Source organism: Monodon monoceros, unplaced genomic scaffold, assembly GCF_005190385.1.
Source record: "Monodon monoceros isolate NGI ecotype Baffin Bay Population unplaced genomic scaffold, NGI_Narwhal_1 Super_Scaffold_20, whole genome shotgun sequence".
NCBI lineage: Eukaryota > Metazoa > Chordata > Mammalia > Artiodactyla > Monodontidae > Monodon > Monodon monoceros.
Genome location: NW_021703777.1, coordinates 22,079,310 through 22,101,468, shown reverse-complemented (window position 1 = coordinate 22,101,468; position 22,159 = coordinate 22,079,310). Strand labels below are relative to the sequence as shown.

The 22,159-nt window shown below is 38.0% G+C and overlaps 1 protein-coding gene across 6 annotated transcripts in view; it reads right to left on the bottom strand.

The window, feature by feature from the left end:
- Window positions 1-22,159, bottom strand: part of IL15 (interleukin 15) — a 90,969-nt gene that overhangs the window by 16,962 nt on the left and 51,848 nt on the right. For 4 of the 6 annotated variants that reach the window (XM_029235529.1, XM_029235528.1, XM_029235532.1 and 1 more), the window contains exons 3-4: window positions 2,710-2,807; window positions 1,294-1,378 (exon numbers count right to left, since the gene is read on the bottom strand). In XM_029235529.1, coding sequence (XP_029091362.1) covers window positions 1,294-1,378; window positions 2,710-2,807 — 183 coding nt within the window. Of the gene's footprint in view, window positions 1-1,293; window positions 1,379-2,709; window positions 2,808-4,164; window positions 4,264-22,159 lie in introns of those variants that run through there. The other 2 variants (XM_029235533.1, XR_003795615.1) reach the window with 2 other exon arrangements.

Here is a 22,159-nt window from a genome sequence, read left to right as displayed (position 1 = left end):
ATATACATATTATATATGTGTGTATATAATATATACATATTATATATGCATATATTATATACACACATATATAATATGTATATATATTTGTATATACATGTATATTTGAAGTGAATTCCTTGTAGACAGCATAAAGTTGGTTTGTCTTTTGTTATCAATTTGGCCAATCTCTGTCTTTTATTTGTATTCTTTTTCTCCTCTCCTTCTAGGATGAGAATGCTAGGAATGCTGGATCTTTTACTGTCCCAAAGATCCCTGAGGCTTTATTTGCTTTGTTTTCAGTCTATTTTGTTTCTATTATCCTATCCTCAAGTTGACTGTCTTTCCTCTGTCATATTCATTCTGCTAATGAGCCTGTCCAGTTTGTTTCATATTCCACTTGTTGTATTTCTTAGTTCTGTAATTTCCATTTGGTGCATTTTACATATTGTATTTCTTTGCTAAGACTTTCTGGTTTTGTTTTTTTTTTTTTTCAGTTGTTTCAAGGATATTCGTAATTGCTTGCTGGCACATCTTCATGATACCTGTTTTAAAATCCTTGGCAAATAATTCCAACATCTAATCCATCTCAGTTTCAGAGTCTGTTTCCGAGTCTCTTCTCATTCAAGTTGTGATTTTTCCTGCTTCTTGGTATGAAAAGTGATTTTTCAATTGTATTCTGGTATTTGGGCTATTATGTCAGGAGACCCTGGTCCAATTTGAATCTTCTGTTTTAACATGCAGCCACCCTGTGTAGGCTTAGCATAGAGGTTCTGACCTATGTTTGCATGCTGTGATTCCAATGATGGTTCAGTTTTCAGAATCTTTGTGGTGCTAATTTGAAAGGTTTGGTACACCTGCTGACCTGGGACTCTCACTGGTCCCTGTTGTATCGCCCACACTATAGTACAGCCCATATTTCTCCCCTCTACAGGTTCTGCCAGGTCAGCTGGTGTCTCCAGGTGGGAGAAGCATTCTCTAGCCCATGGAATAGACAGCCCTTCCCTGAGTCAGGCCATTCCCCCCACAAGGGCCCCAAAGCCGCCTGGTTTCTTGGGTAGGAAAAGGGAGTCTCTCTGGCGGGTGGTGACGGAGAGCTCTTCATGCTGGGCCACTCATAAACTGAGTTTTAAAGATAATTAGGGTCTGAAAATTCTAAATAAAGGAGTTCATTTGAGGTGCTACGAGGCTCACCAATTCTACAGAAACATTTTTGTTTCAAGTGAGATTTCACTAAGATTGACAGCAAAACACAAGGAATAACATACTGCATAGCAATTATACCAGATATTTTATGGAAAAATGAGTACTCACTTGAATAAGATCTTCAATTCTTTTCAAATCACTTATTACATGCTGCCAGTTTGCTTCTGTTTTAGGAAGACCTGCACCGATACAACTGAAAGCAAAACCAAACAGCAAAGCATTTTGAATGAACATAATATTGTCTTGATGAATACTATAGGCAAAAGAGCAATCAAGACTTTTTTTAATCCAACAAGTGAAAAGATGAGTGCCATCCTTGCCTTTGTGTATTCGACAGCCTTGCAGATGAACATAAAAACTGAACATATAGTACAACTTGATGCTTTAGGCTAGCCTGATGACCAACCTGCATTAAAGAAAAGCCTAATTTGAAGGGATGACTTATAAATAACCTGGTGCAATTTATCACAATGAAATAAAAGCAGTGCATGATGTGTGGCAGTGCTCAGTAATGTTTTTGAATGAATTATTACTTTTCTTTAAGTAGAGGTCCCATCAGACTTTTATGTCTAATAAATGGGTAAAATTCTTAAAATAAGCAATCATCTTTCTCATGTAATGATCTTGACAGTAAATATTCTTTACAATAGGTTAAACATGCCCCTTGCATGCTCCTTGTAGCAGCTTTCTCCATAAATGTTATGGACTTGAGCCTAATCTAGTCATAAAGCTAGATCATATAGCTTACTTATTGTTTATAAAACAGTAACTTAGTATCAGGACAAAAGACACACACATTGACCAAGTAACTGTAGAATAATTCTTAGAGCTTCAGGAAAAATAGTCTCTCCTTGATGGATCCTGTACAGAAGCATGAGAGCCAATACTATTTTTTTTCTTTTGAGAGGAGGATTTACCTGCACAAATCTATGGTTCCGCACAGCATGAAGGCATTATAGAGTAAAACTGAACTGAGAGATTACATAACTATAGGTTGGGTGAGTGCCGTGTATTAGTTGCATCTAATAGAGAAGAAAAAAGTTAATAGGCATGGAAAAATATGAAAGTTTATTAGGAAGAAAAACAAAAGGCCTCAATAAAGAAAGAAATGTTTTAAACTGAGCTAACTAACATAAGGCTCAAATGATAGGAGAAGTCAGTGCCAGGGACAGATAAAAAAGTAATGTGGGTGAGCCCTCAATATCTAATTTTTTTTTACTGGTGTGAAAATCACACAGGATATTAATAAAGAGTGTACTTCCAATTTTAGTTAGATACCAAGAAGTCCAATTTATTTGCAGGATATAATACTCAGTTGGAATATTACAAGAATATAGAAATGCTCTGTAGGCTGTTTACCAAACCTCCTCTGAATCTCCCATAATCTGTCCTCTGTCATGCCCCAAATACTGAGTACCTAAGGATTTCAGCAAACTGAACATAAACCAATTTAATAGAGAAGATATTGAAGAACAATGATCATGGTTATTAACATGATGATTTTATGCTGAAAGATAAAATTACCCCAAAATGAAGACATGAATGCCAGCCTCAGTTAAAAAATGACTGTTCAGAAGTAAACACAAGTAGCACTGGATGGAAGTACTTCTCAAATATGGTTTCTGAAAAATATAATCATAGACAAAGTGGTTAAACTTTTTAGTTAAAATGTTTTAGTTAAAAATTTTTTAGTTAAAAAGGAAGAAAATTGGGTCATTTGTAGAGACGTGGATGGGTCTAGAGACTGTCATAAGAGTGAAGTAAGTCAGAAAGAGAAAAGCAAATATCGTATATTAACGCATATATGTGGAATCTAGAAAAATGGTACAGATGAACGGTTTGCAGGGCAGAAATAGAGACACAAATGTAGAGAACAAATGTATGGACACCAAGGGGGGAAGGTGGCGGGGGGTGGTGGTGGTGGTGTGATGAACTGGGAGATTGGGATTGACATATATACACTAATATGTATAAAGTGGATAACTAATAATAACCTGCTGTATAAAAAATTAATAAAATTGAAAAAAATGAGATTTAAAATAATTTTAAAATTATCATATTTTTAGGTTCCAAAATGTAAATATATCAAGATTTCAGAATTCCTTATCAGAATTAATGAAATTAGAATTTACTTTTTTTGCTTTCCTCCCTACCTTCAGCTCTGTCTCCTATGTGCAAAATTCTTCAATACATATTTTTCCAGATGCATTTCAATGACAATAATTTAAAGAAAATATACATATTTACTAATTTACATATATGCTAATATTACCGCTTAATTTGTTTCTATTATCCTTAACCTCCTTTTCATCCTTCTTTCCTAATATGTCCAACATATTTCATACAACACAAATTAGTAACATGAATTACTAATATAGGTGTACTAGTTATATATTAATTTCATGTGATGATGAAATTAAAAATTAATATCATTTGGAGAAAAATTGGATAGAAATGGAACCAACCAAAGATACTCTATACCACCCTGAGAGTCAATATATAATCATTTTTCTGGGTGATTTAGGAAAATCACTTATCTTAGAACTTCTCAGAGTCTCAATACCTCTGCCTGCCTCTTTAACATTGTCAAAACATTTATAGTTTCAGACAGCAGTGTTGACTTAACCACTTAACCTCTAAGAATATGTGCTTCATGTAGTCTACACTGAAGGGATGAATAACACCCAGACCTGTTAAAGACTATACAACTTACTGAGTACATAGACACTTAAAGAACAAAACAGGGTGAGATAAGCGAAATAATACATTTACAACAACATGAAGGGCACATCAGGGTGTTAACAGACTTTAAAAACCTGTTTTACTTATTTTCAAAACAACAACAATCCATATGTGAACGTACCTCTGTGACTTCCCAAAATATTTAGAGACGAGCCATATAACTTATTATGAAGTATCTGAGATACAAGTGGCCTTTTAAGAAAAGTCCATATACTATCTTTATCTAATTTTTCTTACCAAAATTCTCATTACTCAATGCCAGAGTAAATCCTTAAGTATTGAAGAAGAGCTGGCTAAGGCATTGGGTTTCCAGCAGCCATCCATCCAGAATACTTCCTACAACACAACCCAGAGTAAAGATGATCCATTAAAAACACAAGTGGACAAATGGGGGGAAAGGAAGGGAAGAGAATTAATATTTACGGAGCACCTACTTTTCCACGGGCACTCTATCAGTTACTTGATATGTGTATCACATTTAGTCCTCAGAACAATCCTGTGGTGTCGGGTTAGCAGCATTTGAGTGAGCTGCCCAGGTCCCACAGCAAGTACAAGACTGCCAGGATGTGAGACCAGGTCTGTCTGATTACAGAGCCCAAGGCCTTTGCACTATATTATGTTCCTGAATTGGTGACATTCCAAAACCATATTAATGAAAAGCAGAAGCAGCCAAATATCTTATGTATATAAGCTACTGACTGTTAATGTAATTTATAACAGAAGTAGCTACTTCTACAGACGTGGAATAGACGTCTTCAGTCTTTAAATCACCGTTAATTGAAACATCATTTGAGAATTTCATAAGTAACAAAATTTGTTTTCTTTAATTCAAAGTGGTGAAGAATGTGAAGATTACACATTCCCATATTCAATTCCATTTTATTAAGGAAAGATTTTAAACCAAAATATATAAAATATAAACAATTATTTTTGCCATCCTTCTAAAATAGTATGTATTTGTTGACCTCCCCTTCAAAAATCAAAATCCACCACATCTCTTGACATAAACTTTCACTGAAAAATTAAGTTCTGTAGACTAAAATTATGTTATTTTTCAGATGTTTTTAAAATATAAAAATGATTATAATATATGATGTATAACTCTTTAAAAGAAAAACTAGGATTTAGCTAGGTATTAAAGATACTGTAAGAATATATCCAATAAAAATGCCCTTTTTTCCACAACTAAATATTAAGTCTAATCCTCCTGTTACATACAATCTAAACCATCCATTAATCAGTTTAATTAAAGCAACCTCTCTTTGTTACTGTCATAATCATTCTCTTTGTCTATGTTATCTCAGTACTCCAAATTTTTTGCCAAACTTTAAAATTATCTTTGTAATTTCACCCAAAGTCTCTTAAATTCCCTACCTCCTTTTTAGTTGCAGGATCCCCCCACTCCACATTGTTCAAAAAACAAGATTTACTGACTTGGGACCAAGCAGTACAAAGGGTGATATAATTGATAACAGGCCTCATGAAGCTGCTTGTGTAAACAATGAAGATTTCAATCCTGGGCTTTTACATCAGTGAGTCTCCACACGCGCAGGATGTTAAAATCTTATCAATGAGACTTTCTCTGCCCTGTCCAACTACAATTAGTCAAGGACAACTAAGAGCTTTAGCAGAATGCTCCATGCCAAGCATGGTGGAATTAGTAGGAAATGGCCTCAAAGACTTCTAACAAATAACAATAATGGAAACCAGTGTTAACTGAAAGGAAATTTTTACAGCTTTGATTGTTATTTGGCAAAAAAACTGACGTGGTTTTCTGGGCTGACAGCAAAGACTGATTTTTCATAACAGCTTTGGAAGCTTTCAACCTTCTACACTTACTGTATGTAGTTCTGTGGATCAAAAACTTTACTAGGAATGTGTGTGTGTAATCCATGTGCGTGAAGAAGGCCTGAAAAGGTAAAATACTCTATAACTTTCTCTTTGACCAGGACTCAATGTTAACATTTAATATAATATCATTAATGATGGCAATATTAATTAGAATAAGTATTATTTACCGAGTGCTTTTAGTTTTACAAAATCATCTCACATACGTTACCACATTCCATCCTGGCCATATCTTTATGTGAGAGATATTACTCTTATTTTACAGTGAAGAAATTGAGATTCTGAGACATTAAGTGACTTGCTTCAGGTAAATGTCATACGTGTCGCTATCAGAATTCTGCCTCAAAATCCAGGTTGCACAGGCGGAGGAGAGATGCAAGAATATTACAAACTCTATGGTTGAGAAGTGGAGGCCCCTTACTATAGGAAACATCTGACCCATCCCGTGTGAATCATAAAAAGCCACTGCTCTCTGATAGTTTAAAAGCAGGTCTTTCACTTGTGGTTGCCAAGGGGAAGGGCAGCTAGGGGAGGGATGGAGTGGGAGTTTGGGGTTAGTAGATGCAAAATATTATACATAGAATGGATAAACAACAAGGTCTTACTGTAGAGCACAGGGAACTATATTCAATATCCTGAGATAAACCATAATGGAAAGGAATATAAAAAAGAATGTATATATAAATATATATATATATAAAACTGAGTTACTTTGCTGTGCAGCAGAAATTAACATGATGTTGTAAATTAACTATACTTTAATTGAAAAGGAACAGGTGTTTCAAACTGTTCTGACATGAAACAGAACTTGAGTCCTGTCACATACATCATCTCATTTGACTCCCACAAAATACCTGTTAGAGACAAGTGGCTGAAACCAGGTTAATTACTTTCTGAGAAGTGTAGGAATGAAATAAATTGTCCACTTCCTTTTATGTCATATTTTTGAAGAATTATGGAAGCAGTGTTTAACCCTGCCATACAATTTGCATATGGTCATGAAAGGCCCTCACCATCAGCATCTTTGGTTTTGTCCTTCATTCACCTGGTACCTAGATCCAGGAATAAAAAAGACCAAATCCCAACCCTACCCTCAAGGAGCTCTCAGAGTTTAAGCAGGACTTTTTTGACTCCTGTGACTGGGTCTCACTGCAGGGTACCCACTGATCTTGTGGCAGTACTGTTATCTTAGCCTGATGTCACTGCCCAAGAGTAAGACACCATGAAGAGAGGATAATCCACACAGTGGGGTGGCAGCTTTAATTCTGGAATGACTTGTGAAAATAAATGTAAACGTTATATTCTATACCAATAGTAGAGTTTTTCCCAGTGAGGAAATACAATCTAGCACACCACTGTTTTGTTTTATTTATTCTGTTTAATTATTTACTTGCCTAGTCACACATTTAAAATAAACTTAAATAGACTTAGCAAGGAAAGAAGAGATATAAGTATTGGTTTATTTGGTAAACATATGTATCTAATCACTCAAAAAAACTAAAATTGAGGGCAAGTCAAGGTTGATTGCTTATGTGGAATATAAAGAATGTAAGATAGCATGGCTGTCCTTGATCCAATATATTTATTGAGCACTCACTATGTGCTAAGCATTTCTGTATGACCTTGGAGTACATCAGCGAATGTAGGAGACAAAGAACCTTGGTTTCCGGGAGAAAGACAGACCATATATAGTATACGTAAATAAATTGATTATATACTTCATTAGAAAGTGGTTAAATGATATAGGAAAAAGCAAACAGAATAAAGTAAAAAGGATGAGCTTGCAACTTTAAGAAGGGTATTCAGGGCAGGGTTCAGGGAAGATGAAATTAGATCAAAGACTTAAAAGCAGAGAGGGCATGAGCTTCAAGGACATCTGAACGAAGAACATTCGAAGCAGAGGATACAGCTGGAGCAAAGCCCCAAAGGCAGCTGCACACCTATGAGTCTGAGGATCAGAAAAGACACCAGTGGAGTGAGCGAGGCAGAGAGCAGTCTGAGGCGAGGTCAGAAAGGTAGGGGGAAATGGGGATAAGGTCAGGCCCTTGCAGGCGCCGTTAAGAATCTGAAGTGAGAAACCACTGCAGCAATTTGAGCTGATAATTGATGTCATCTGAGTGACCTTTGTAAGAATCCTTCTTGGCTCCTGTGTAAGGATAGGATGTGGGCGTGGGCAAGTATGGAAGCAGGGAATCATGCGGCTCTAAGAATTTAAGTGAGAGATGGTGATGTTGAACAAGGTGGGTGGCAGTGGAGAGGGTCATATGGTTAGAATCCGGAAACACTTTTATGACAGAACCAAAAGGATTTCCTGACGGACTGGTTGTGAGCGGAACGAGAAAGAATTACTCAAGTCTTTTACCCTGAGCACCTGAGAAATGGAGCTGCCATCAGCTGAAACAGGGCAGGCTATGAGTGGAGGAGATATTTTGAAGGGAGGGGGCCGATCAAGAGTTTTAGTGTTGGATATGTTGAGCTTGAGAGGTCCACTAGATACACACACGGAAATGTCAAATAGGCAGTAGGAGACGTAAATCTTGAGTTCAGGAAAGTGGCTGGGCCTGAAATAGGTACGGAATTCACTCATTGGGATGACCAAGAGACAGTTAGAGAAAAGGTTAAAAAAAGGACCAAAGACTGAGCCAGGGTAATTAGTCAGGGAGAAAAAAAAAAGAGTCATAAAGAAAAACAGACAAGTGAGAAAAGGAGAAATGAAGAGAGTGTGATGTTCTAGAAATCAAGTGAGAAAAGTATATCCAGGGAAAGGAAATGATGATCATGTCAGAAGCGCTGATGGGTCAGGGAAGACACAGACTGAACGCTGACCAGTGGGCTTCGCAACGTGGAGGTGATGACTCTGAAAAGATCACTTAGAGGGCGGTAATAGAGGCAGAAGCCTACCTGAAATGGGTAGCAGAGAACATGAGAGGAAAGGGTTGTAAATTGCTAGTGCCGGACAATGTTTCGAAGAATACCACTCCAAAAGGTGATAATAGATGGTAGAAAGTGAGGGAAATAACAGCACACTTGTGTGCTGAGGGAAAAACTGAAGATGTAAGAGAGAAGAACGATTGCCAGAGTGATGCTCTTGAATAGGCAAGCTGAGGATGATACCTGTGATACTGTGATTTATAGTAAAATATATATTTGGTCTTCGTCCTCATTTCTGGCCCATAGCTCCCAAAACCCTAGGAATTTCCTAGTGACATGAGTGATCAAGAGTCTTTGAGAGTTGGGGCTTCCCTGGTGGCGCAGTGGTGGAGAGTCCGCCTGCCGGTGCAGGGGACACAGGTTCGTGCCCCGGTCCGGGAGGATCCCACATGCCGCGGAGCGGCTGGGCCTGTGAGCCACGGCCACTGAGCCTGCGCGTCCGGAGCCTGTGCTCCGCAACGGGAGAGGCCACAACGGTGAGAGGCCCGCGTACCGCCAAAAAAAAAGAGTCTTTGAGAGTGATGAAAGTCTTTTATTATGATAATAAGGTAACTTTTGGACTCCACCCAAGGATGTGGGCTGGTTGTTGGGAAAACCAACTGTGTGATTAGAGGGTTGGAACTTTCAGTCCTATTTCTGTCCCCCACCTTGGGAGCGGAGAGAGGAACTGGAGATTGAGTTCAATCACCAATGATCAATGATTTAATCAATCATGCCTATGTAATGAAACCTCCATAAAAACCAAAAGTTCAGGATTCAGAGAGTTTCCGGGTTTGGGGACCACGTGGAGGTGTTGGGAGAGTGGCACACTTGGAGAAGGCATGGAGCTCATGGTGCCCTTCCCCCATACCTTGCCCTATGCAGCTCTTCCATCTGCCTATTCCTGAGTTATATCCTTTAATAATAAACCAGTAAACTGAGGGTCTTGGGAAGGTCTGATTTATAGCCAGTTGGTCAGAAGCATAGATAACAACCTGGACTTTCCATAGGCAACTGAAGGCAGGTGGTGGGAGGCTGGTGGGGTGGGAGGGCAGTCTGGAGGACTGAGCCCTCAACCTGTGGAATCTGACTCTTTATCTGGGGAAAAAGTGTCTGAACTGAGTTGAATTCTTGGACACCCTGCTGGTATCTGAGAACTGCTTGCTGGTAGTAGGGCAAATCCACCCTCCTCGCATTGAAATTGAGTGCTCAGAACACCAAAAGAGTATTTCGTACACAAGGGAGGTGAAAAATCGTCATCTATTATCTCGGCAAGGAAGGCTGAGTGTAAGGAAGGCTGAGATGTATGGGCTGAGCGGGAGGTAGATGTGATGGTGAAGGTTCTCAACATTGCTTTGATTTTCTCAATTAGGACAAAAAGTCATCAGCAGAGTGAGACTGGGGAGGTGTTGTGGGTTGAGGACAGGAGAATATATGAAACAGCTATCAAGGTATGGAGGACAGTGAATTTGTTGCAGGAAGGGGGACCCCTTCCAAGGCCCAAGAGTGGACTCTTTTCTAACACTCGGAAATGAATTGTGCGAGGAGACACACATGCTGACAAAGTAAGAGACTTTATTGGGAAGGGGCGCCCGGGCGGAGAGCAGCAGGGTAAGGGAACCTAAGAGAACTTCTCTGCCACATGGCTTGCAGTCTCGGGTTTTATGGTGATGGAATTAGTTTCCAGGTTGTCTCTGGCCAATCATTGTGACTCAGGGTCCTTCCTGGTAGTGTGCATTTCTCAGCCAGATGGATTCCAGTGAGAAGGATTCTGGGAGGTTGGTAGGACATATGGACTGGCTGTTAAGTATTTTATAAGAGCCTAGCCTATTGGTCATGAATGGTCAGAAAGTAAAATTAGTCAGTACGCTTGTGTGTGTTTTCTACAGCCACATTACTACATACAAAGAATAGCTAGGCCTGGGATAGGTAGAGAACTGGATTTAATAACAGTTGTGTATGCCAAGCAAGTACAACCAAGAGAAAGGCAAGGGATTTTAGAGTATATGTAAGGGAGTGTAAGGGAGATATGTCTAGGTAACAGAGGTTTCTTTTTTTAATTATAGGGCTTCATAAAGGAAGTGTTATTGGAATCATACCTTGAAGAATGGATAGATTTTAGATATGAGTAAAAGGAAAGAAACAACATTCTAGATGGAGGAAAGAGCCTGAACAAGAACATATACAAACAAGGGTTGTGTATATTTAGAGAAAAGAGTCATTTGATAACAGTGTGAAAGTAGTGGTAGGTAACATGGACAAAACTGTCACCATTGTATAAAGCAGGAATTGGTAAACATTCTCCATAAGGGGCCAGATAGTAAATGCCAGGCTTTGTAAATCTTGTAGTCTCTGTTACAACTACTTAACTGCGATTATAATGTGAAAACAGCCATAGACAAGGCATGAATGGATGGGTATGGCTATATTCCAATAGAACTTTACTTATCAAAATAGACCGTTGGTGGATTTGACCCATAAGCCAGCCTCTGGCACCTAAGGTTCCAATCGCGGAGCCTTGTAGAATTAAGGTGCACTACCCTCCTGGCACATCGGTATATGGTTACCAACCAGGAAGCTTAATAGAGGTTTAGTGTCCTGAGTTTTTGCTCTGATTTTATTAAGTAGATAATTGATTAAACGATTGGCCATACTCAGTGCCTCCTTGTCTGGACTGTGGTTTCCATGTGAGGGGTACACACTTGGGAACATGCCAGACACCCCACTAGACCGTGGGAAAGAACATCAGAACATCGAGTTATATCTATATCGATTTTTCATTTGTTTGGTAGGTTTTACGGTGTACAGAAGACATTAGTGTAGAAGTACATGCATAGACATATAATGGGGTGATATGTTCGGACATTTTTAACGATAAGAATTGTGCTCTAGGGGGCTTCCCTGGTGGCACAGTGGTTGGGAGTCCACCTGCCAATGCAGGGGATGCGGGTTCGTGCCCTGGTCTGGGAGGATCCCACATGCCGCGGAGCGGCTGGGCCCGTGACCCATGGGCGCTGAGCCTGCGCGTCCAGAGCCTGTGCTCCGCAACGGGAGAGGCCACGGCAGTGAGAGGCCCGCGTACAGGAAAAAAAAAAGAATTGTGCTCTAAATCAGACGGAGAGCATTGTTTTAGAGACTGAGGAGGTAACGTCTCTCCAGGCTAAAATCCTACATTCAGTTCCTTCTAACAGACTGTGATATATTACCCTCTCTTGACAGATTTACCCCAATACGCATTTGTTTTGTTTTGTTTTGTTTTAATGAGGCCCTCAGGCCTTGGGAATAATATCACACTTTGTACTGATCTCTTAGTGTTCAATGTTAATTCTCTAACATTTAGTAATCAGTCCCAATTTGAGTATAGTTGAGAAAGTGATATCTTTTTTTTTTTTTTTTTGAGAAAGTGATATCTTTAATGTCTTAAATTGTCCTGTCATTAAGTGTACTGGCATTCTTTCACTAGTTGCTTTCAAACTGTTTTCAATTGACACCCATAAGAAATTTCCAAATAAGAAATTTCATTAAACACAATCTGTGTTCAATAATAAGGCTAAAAAAATCCAATATGAACTATGTTACCATGGGTTACTACTGAGATTTTTAAAAACTACTTCATATAAAAATATGATTTGATGTTGGTATTTAATTCTCTCGTAAGACCAAACAACATGTTATTAGGGCCTATAAATCTCAACAGTTTATAGAAACAACAAAAATAAATGATTAAGTAAGATGTAAACTCATGCTAAGATTATTATTTTATTTGGTGAACATGCAACACATTCATGATAATTAATTGCACAAATCAAGAGAAAAGATCAATACAGGAAAAAATAACCCTAGATATATCATAATTTTAAGCCAAAAAATAAAATAAAATAAGGCAAAGAAAACTTAAGCAATCTAACAGAAGGCAGTGGTAGGCATAAAAGGAGAAAATTAAACAAAGAAATCACAGTAAAAAGTTCATATATAAAAAGTAATGGAGCAGAAGTAAACCTAAACATACAAGTACAGTCAACCACACATGAAAAGATGTGATAAAAACTACATTTGCTTACTAAAAGACACTTACATTGGGTTTAAAAACATAGAGACAGAAAGATAGACAGATAAAATTTTAAATATGCTATTTATAAGAAATGGAACAAAAATAAAATGCTACCAAAAGCTTGAAAACAAAAAGTACAAACAAAGATATGCTAAGCAAATATGAGTATAGTAATAAATAATAATACCAGAAAATTAGAATTCAAGAGAGGAGTTCAATGAGAATTCTAAGCAATAATGCACATGGATAAACGTTACAACCTACCAAAGGATACAGCAACCATGAACCTTTATGCTTCTAATAATATAGCTTCAAATTATATAGGGGAAAATCTAATAGAAAAGCAAGGAGTTATCAAAAAATATTAAACACTGTTCGGAAATTTAAACATAAACAAAAATGAGTAGGGCTATGGTCTGTGTATGCAAGTTAGCTGGCTCTCAGAAAACAACAAGAACAACATTAACAACAACACTGCCTTGTAGCATTTGCCAATTTCGGTTGTGTAACACCTCACCCTACGGATTTCAAGCCACAGTGTTTTAACAACTGTTTCACAAAATTCCTGCATATTTAACCACTGGCTCTCACAAGACAATTAGAACTGTCTCCAGCACACCACTGCCTATGGTAAATTTTAAAACACAATGAGCAATGTTTTATGTAGTATATATGTATATTAGGTTAACTATAGTTAGATGAAAACATCCTACCTTACAGAAATAGCACATAGAAAATAAACACATAAAACATTCATCAAAGGTTGTTTATGACATAGACCTAAAATGTTATGTGCTAAATCTAAAGTAACATCTCAAAAAAATTACAAAACTCTGAAATCACACCTGCCACATTTTGTAATCACAAATCAATAATATCAATAATATTGGATGACTGGGACTTCCCTGGTGGTCCAGTGGTAAAGAATCCGCCTTACAATGCAGGGGACGTGGGTTCTATCCCTGGTTGGGAAAGTAAGATCCCACATGGCATGGGGCAACTAAGCCCGTGCACCACAACTACTGAGCTTGTGCGCCTCAACTAGAGCCTGCGTGCCGCAAACTACAGAGCCCATGGGCTCTGGAACCCGCATGCCACAACTACAGAGCCCACGCACCCTGGAGCCTGCGTGCCACAGCTAGAGAAGAGAAAACCTGCACGCCACAACGAGAGAGAAGCCTGCGTGCTGCAATGAAAGATCCCACATGCCTCAACAAAGATCCCGCGTGCCACAACTAAGACCCGACGCAGCCAAAAATAAATGAAATAAATAAATAATCTTAAAAAAAAATACTGGATGATTGAATTGATAATATTGAATTAAAATATCAATAATATTGAATTAAAAATCAATAATAAAAAATAGAAAAATTTAAAAAATCTATCCACTTGTAAATTATCCTTTTAAATAATGCTGGTATAAAAGAGAAAATCAATTTGAAAATAACACTTCATTAAAAAAAGTATTATGGCAAAAGCATAACATAGAGAATTGTACAGACTTTCATAGAAAATAATTAGTTTGAAATATTTTATTATGCATTAATCTCAAGAATCCATAAAAATAATTTTAAAAAGAGAGTTAAGTGTTACTAAAGATAAAAACAGAAGTTAATAAAGTAGAAAATGGTAGTTAGTAAAACCAAGAGATGGATCTTTGAATAACAAATCTGGTCAAAACTAAAAAGGAAAGAAAGTGTCAAATTATACACATATATATTAAAATGCAAAAGAGGCCATTATTAGTATAATTTTTATAAATTATATGTTCATGCAAATCAATTTGAACATTGACTTTCTAAGAAATATAAAAATGGACTCACAAAGATAAGGAAAACTTAAAGATTAGTCAAAATATATGTAATAAAAAGAGTCTGATTTCTTTATGAAGGTTTTGCCAAACATTCAAGGAATTTACAAATCCTTAAGGTAATATAGGATTATTCTAATTCATGGGCACCAAAATCTGATATCAAAACTATGTAATGATATCCCAGGAAAGAAAATTATATAGCCATCTCTTATATGAACATAGATGCTAAAAACCAAAATAAAATATTAACAAAATTCACCAAGCAGAGTGTTAACAGAATAAAATTAAATAAGCAGGTTTATTCTTGAAAAGATGGTCAACATCAGGAAGTTTATTAGTGTATGGACTACATTAACAGCTTAAAAGAGAAAAGTCATACAGTTGCCTTTGGAGATGGAGAAATATTTGACAAAATTCAGCATAAATTCTTAAAACAAACAAACAAAAAATCGACACATTCTCCAACTGATAAAGAGTGTCTAGTACAAACGTGCAAGATTCCTATCTGGGGTCATTTTCACTAAGTACAGGCACAGAATGAGGAGACGCACACTTAGGGCTGCCAGTCAGCACTGATGTGGTCACACTGTATGGGTCCTAATCCTGACACTCATTTACTCTCTAGGTGATTCCAAAACATGCATATACATTAGTTATTTTTCCCCCCCCAAATCAGCAAAATGAAGATGATCATAGAACATACCTCCTATGATTACTGTGAAGATTATGGTAAAGATTAAATTTTATATTGTGCACGAGGCATGGTAAGGACTCACAACATCATCTTTTAATATTACATGGGCATCCCATCAACAATCCTTGAGAAAAATATGGCAGTTGTCATTATTATCGGCCTCATTTCACAAATGAAGAGAGAGTAAAACTCAGAGAAGTTAAGTAATTTGCCCAATGTTACACGTGATAAGAAGGAACATGACTGGAGTTTAGTCCTGCTTCTTTCATTCACTAATTCATCAAATATTTATTGAGCCCTTACTATGTGTCAGTCATTCTTCTAAGGACACAGCAGTGAAAACAAAACAAAACAAAACAGGAAGTTAGGAAACAAGGAGCAATGATAAAGCATGACTGTTAGTGAACTCAATTACCGTGGAGAACAATAAATACAGTACTTGTTAAGTTAACCTCTTTTGTACAAAGGATGGGCAAGAAAGACCTCACCAATAAGGTGACATTAAATGGAAGCAGAGATATGGGGATATATGTATATGTATAACTGATTCACTTTGTTATAAAGCAGAAACTAACACACCATTGTAAAGCAATTATACTCCAATAAACATGTTAAAATAAATAAATAAATAAATAAATAAATAAATAAATAAATGGAAGCAGAGACCTAAAGGAAGAGAATAAGAAAATGGTGAGGAAACAGTTTTCCAGGGAGAGGCAACAAGGAATACAAAGACCTTGTGGGAGAAGCATGCTGGCAACAGCAAGGAGGCTCTAATTCAGCCAGAAATTCGGGAGGCGAGGTGAGAGGAGAATAGGGGACAGTGGCAGGAGGTATGCCATCAGGTAAGGACTTAGGCTTTCACTGGAAAACCCATCTGTTGAGCACAGATAGTGTGTAAACTGACTTTGATATATTTTTTTTGTGTGGGATCTTAGTTCCCCAACCAGGGATTGAACCCGTGCCCCCTGCAATGGAAGCTTGGAGTCTTAACCACTGGACCACCAGGGAAGTCCCATGGCTTCAATTTTTAAAGCCACGCTCTGGCTACCATATTGAGAAAGACTGCATGGGCAAGTGTGGGTGTAGGGAGATGAGTGGGAAGTTGCTACAATAATCCAGGATAATGGTAATGGAGATGGAGAAAAGTGTATGTTTTGAAGATACAGGATTTTCTGATGAATTGGATGCTAGGTATGAAAGAAAGAGAAGTGTCAAGGATGACGTTGAAGGTTCTGGCCCGAAATGGGGAGAGCCGGGTTACTGTTTATTAAAATGAGGGAGACTGGGAGAGGAGATGATCTGAGGAAAACGTCAGGAGTTCAGTTTTGAAAAGATTAAATGTTATGATTATTAGATATCCAATTTTATCAAGATGTTGAGAAGAGAGCTGAATTTCAAGATAGAGATCCTAGAAATAATTATGGGAATGTTGATAATATACCAAATGAGCAATGAGGAAGTAAATGCAAAGGGAACCAGAGACCTATTGTCTTCACTATCCAGCTCTGTTCACCAGACATGTATTGAGCATCTTCTGTGTGCCTGGCACTAGAGTTACAAAGGTGAATAAGCAGTCCCTGTCCTAGAAGAAATTATAGAAACGCACACATACTCTCATTATAATACTGTAAATGCTAAACCAGTTTGGGTACCACAGATTTGTAGGTAGAGAAAGCATCCTAGAGGAGAGGTAGACAAAAATTGATTACCTTAGAGGATAATTAAAGTTAGCCAATCTAAGAAAGGAGAAAAGGGCTTTCCAGGCAGGGGGAAAATAATGGGCGAAGGTACGGAGGCATGAAACACTATGAAGCATTCAGGTAGACTCCAGGCACTTCAATTTTATCAGCCCATCAAGTTGGAGAAAGGGAGTGAAAGTAGTATGGTCAATGATAAATGGGTTGTCATGGAGAGCCTTGCCTGACAGGAGAATTTGCTGTTCACTGTGCTCACGAGTGCAATGCACAATCAAATTTGCATTTGATTTAGATCATCTTGATCACCCTGCAGAGAATATATATAAAGGAAGCAAGACTGAAGGTAGGAAAACGAATCAAACATTATTATAGTACATAGTTCACATAAGGCTCTACACTGAAGAAGTAGTAACAGGAATTGATAAGTAGTAATAGTATTAGTTATTGGAGTAATATTTTCCAGCAAAATTGGCAGGTCTTGTTGGCCGTCTGGGTATGTAGAGTGGGGCGGGGTGAAGAGGGGGAAGAGTCTAGAATGACTCACAGGTTTGGGGTTTCGAATAACAGGGTAGTGGGGCCACTAATTGAGCCTGGACACAAGACAGGGCTGATCTGTGGGGAAGATGACTCACCCAGTGTTTGACATGTTAAGTTTGGGAGGCTGGTGGGATATCAAAGAAAATTGACAGATGAATATGCAAATTAGAAGCTCAAGACATGGCATCGCTGAAGATATAATGTATGGGCTTAAAGCCGTAAGTTGAGACAACATCAAGCTAGGAGAGCATGTAAAGAGAAAACTGCAGTGAGAAAAGGGAAGAACAACAATCTTTAACCTTTCTTCAGATAATGGCTTTGGTGAAAGTCTTCTAATTGCTTGGGGTTATTGGTCACAGCTAACATGATCATACAGCAAGCAATTACAGCCCCCTCGTGGACTCAGCACAATTTCCTTGAATGTACAAAACACATTTTTTCAATTTGCACATTTCTGAAATAGGGTCGCATCTTATAAATGATCTCTATCCTCATCTCCGGAAAAGCTATTAGTAAAAAGATTGTGCTTCTTAAAGAAAATGATGGTGTTTCAAGGTAAGTTCTCTGGGAAGGAGACCCTGAGACAGATTTATGCGCAGGAGGTACATTGGGAAGTGTCTTCAAGGTCACTCCCTTTGGGGGAAGGAAGGAGAAGTAAGGCCATTCATTATGCAGTCACTCTCGGGGCTCTGTGGAGCTCTGAAGCTGGGATGGCCCTTGCTGTTGTCCAAGTTGGAGAAAAGAGGGCCTTGGTAACACTCCGCTCCCTGCAAAGAACTCTGGATGCACACTGCCCTGGGAGTGGGTGTGACCTTGGACAAGGAGAAGTTCTCCCAGAGAGGACTGTCAGATGAAGACCCTAGCAAGTAGCACTCCAAGCCGTCGGGGTAGCAAATTCATCATTCCTGAAGGAGAATATGGCCATAGCATGCCACCTACTGCACATGACATTTACGAATGAAGGAAATACAGCACTTTTATCTCAATGTGATTTGATCTTAATATGGTCATGAAGTATTAAACGTAAATATTCCCTGGAACAACCCATTTCAAAACCTGTTTTAGTAAAAGCTTAGGTCATCTGGAATCCTACCCTGTTTGGCATAAAGTGGAGAAGGAGAACTACTCTGGAAAATTTTAAAAATTATATAAGATCAAAAAAGGCATTCACTGCAAACTTCCTAAGGATTTACTGAAAAATTATTTGACAATGAAAGACCAAATAATAATGGTTAAGTGCTAGCATACTGAGCACTGAGAATGAGTCAGGTTTACCATGAAATTAGTGGTGCTTAAGCTCTAATGCTTCTATCCTACATTGCCTTTAGTGAGGAAGTAACAGCCGCAGCCCTGTAGTGGGGGCATGGAGGGTGGCCCCTGCCTGGTAATCACGTTCTACCTTCTAGTTGTCATCCTGGGTTTGCAGCAGGTCCTATCAGCAGGCAGGCTGCCAGCACTCCCCTCAATCTATCTGGACTCCAATGACAATCTAACCCCAGCAGACCTCGTGGAGAATCTGGACCTTATCTGTTACTCTAAGGACATGAATACCAAGCCTGGTGCCTTGATGCTTCAAGGCCACTATGTCTCAGGCTCTCAGCTACTTTACATAGACACTTTATTTAGATATATGCTGATGAGCGTTTTCCCTCCTCTCACAGTTGGATCTGCCCATAAGGGTGGGAATGGGGAGTCAAGAGGAACAGTGAGGACGTGGCCAGGCTGGACCAACTGCAGAGGCACTGGCCCATCTGAGATCAGGTCAAGTGAAACCCCAAAGCCGGACTTCTCTGAGGCTTCCCTCCAAATGAGAGGGACTGCCTGAGCATGAAGCCCTGGAGGAAGTTAGAAAAGTGGTACTTCCGGTAATGTGTTCTGAAGGTAAATGAATACTTCCTAAACCATCAATAATTAAAAACAAATTTCAATCTACTTTGCTAGAGAAATGAATAACTTTTCCTTCTATTCTCTCCATCGAAAATATTAAAACTCATTACCATATGAAAGAGGAAATCTGAGTGTATGCAGACAAAAACCCAGCTTAGAATATTGTTGTTCTTCTGTGGCTCTTGTTCGTTAGTTGGGAGCTTGTTTTATACAAACTGAAAACATGAGCTCTTTAACCTTTTTTTTTAATGATCAGTGACACCTTTAACATCTAAAAGCTATGCACTATCTCCTCAGGAAAATGCACATAAACACATATCCAAAAATTTAGATGAAATCTTCTGAAGTTAAAACATTAAATCCTCTACAGGTCTCAGGATCCCTTTCTTCTAGATTGTTGGCTCCATAAAATGATTTTTTTTACTGCATATCCGTAACACATACAGAAAATACATTTGTTTATCTCCTATAGTGCCTAACATTGCAATAAACATGATAGAAGTTTAATAAATGTTCACTGATTTGAATTACCCAAGAACTAGGTAGTAGCCAACAGGAGACACAGAACCATCCTCATAATTTTTTGCCTGGTCATGTCTTACACTATTTCATGCTTTCCTTTTTTAAAAAAAAGACATAATTATTACCATTGTGGGTTCAGTTTTATAGTGGAGGTAAAGTAAACATTAAACAACAAACTCAGTATAACTATTTGGATATGACTATACGTGCAATAAAAATGCACGTTTAGGAGAGGAGAGCACCTGTAACATAGAGAGTACTCAATAAATATTTGTGGAGTGATTGTGAATACATGAATAAATGAATAATAAATAAGAATAGATAAAGGCTGCTGCGAATGGAGAAGGCTTTTGGATGACATGGCAATTGAGATTAGTTCTGAAGAGTGAATATAACTGAAATAGGAAGAAGGAGGCTATTCCAGCTAATATAGACCCAGCATAAATTATACCATCCAAGGATGAGAAAACTTAAGAGGAGCCACCAACTGGAAAGTATTGAAGGAAGTCACAGAAAATGCATTTAAATAGGCGGTTTGGAGCTGCACTGCATTTAACCTTCAAAGTCAAGGTAAAGAATCAGATATTTTTTCTGGGAGGTGGAATACAACTTTAGAGAGTGATGTTACCTAACAATTGTCCTTGACAGGAATTAGTTAGTAATTAAATCCATAACTGAAGAGAAACAAATCACACATCATTTTTTAACATCAGCTAGTATGACACTCAGCCAGTTGTTTACCTATTAGATAAAACGTTACCCTAACCTGAGAGACAGGCCTTTGACTTTAACAAATGAGTTTTTGTTTCCTGGTCATCAACAGACATTCTTTTTTTTTTTTTTTTTAACATTTTTATTGGAGTATAATTGCAGTACAATTGGAGTACAATGGTGGGTTAGTTTCTGCTTTATAACAAAGTGAATCAGTTATACATATACATATATCCTCATATCTCTTCCCTCTTGCGTCTCCCTCCCTCCTACCCTCCCTATCCCACCCATCTAGCTGGTCGCAAAGCACTGAGCTGATCTCCCTGTGCTATGTGACTGCTTCCCACTAGCTATCTATTTTACATTTGGTAGTGTGTATATGTCCATATATACACTACCACTCTCTCACTTTGTCCCAGCTTACCCTTTCCCCTCCCCATGTCCTCAAGTCCATTCTCTAGTAGGTCTGCATACTTATTCCCATCTTGCCCCTAGGTTCTTCATGACCATTTTTTTTTTTTTTTTTTTAGATTTCATATATATGCATTAGCATACAGTATTTGTTTTTCTCTTTCTGACTTACTTCACTCTATATGACAGACTCTAGGTCCACCTCACTACAAATAACTCAATTTCGTTTTTTTATGGCTGAGTAATATTCCATTGTATATATGTGCCACATCTTTATCCATTCATCTGTCGATGGACACTTAGGTTGCTTCCATGTCCTGGCTATTGTAAATAGAGCTGCAATGAACACTGTGGCACATGACACTTTTTGAATTATGGTTTTCTCAGGGTATATGCCCAGTAGTGGGATTGCTGGGTAGTATGGTAGTTCTATTTTGAGTTTTTTAAGGAACCTCCATACTGTTCTCCATAGTGGCTATATCAATTTACATTCCTACCAACAGTGCAAGAGGGTTCCCTTTTCTCCACAGCCTCTCCAGCATTTATTGTTTGTAGATTTTTTGATGACGGCCATTCTGACTGGTGTGAAATGATATCTCATTGTAGTTTTGATTTGCATTTCTCCAATGATTACTGATGTTGAGCATTCTTTCATGTGTTTGTTGGCAGTCTGTATATCTTCTTTGGAGAAATGTCTATTTAGGTCTTCTGTCCACTTTTGGATTGGGTTGGTTGTTTTTTTGTTATTGAGCTGCATGAGCTGCTTGTAAATTTTGGAGCTTCATCCTTTGTCAGTTGCTTCATTTGCAAATATTTTCTCCCATTCTGAGGGTTGTCTTTTCGTAACAGTCATTCTTTTTACAGGAAAGGAGAGACTGTTGATTCTTCAAGAGTGAGAATTTGTAGTTGATTGCATGCTGCACCCACATGTTAATTATTAGATGGTTAAGCAGAGGAATGGGTCATAATTAGTTGAGATCCCAGCATAAAATTTCCCAGCCTCCCCAGAACATATGCCCAATAAGAGCTTCCATCTGGCTTGTGGCCATTTTGTTACTGTTGCTTCCTTAAATATATATATATATATATATATATACACACACACACACATATATATATATTTATATATATTATATATATCGTAATAC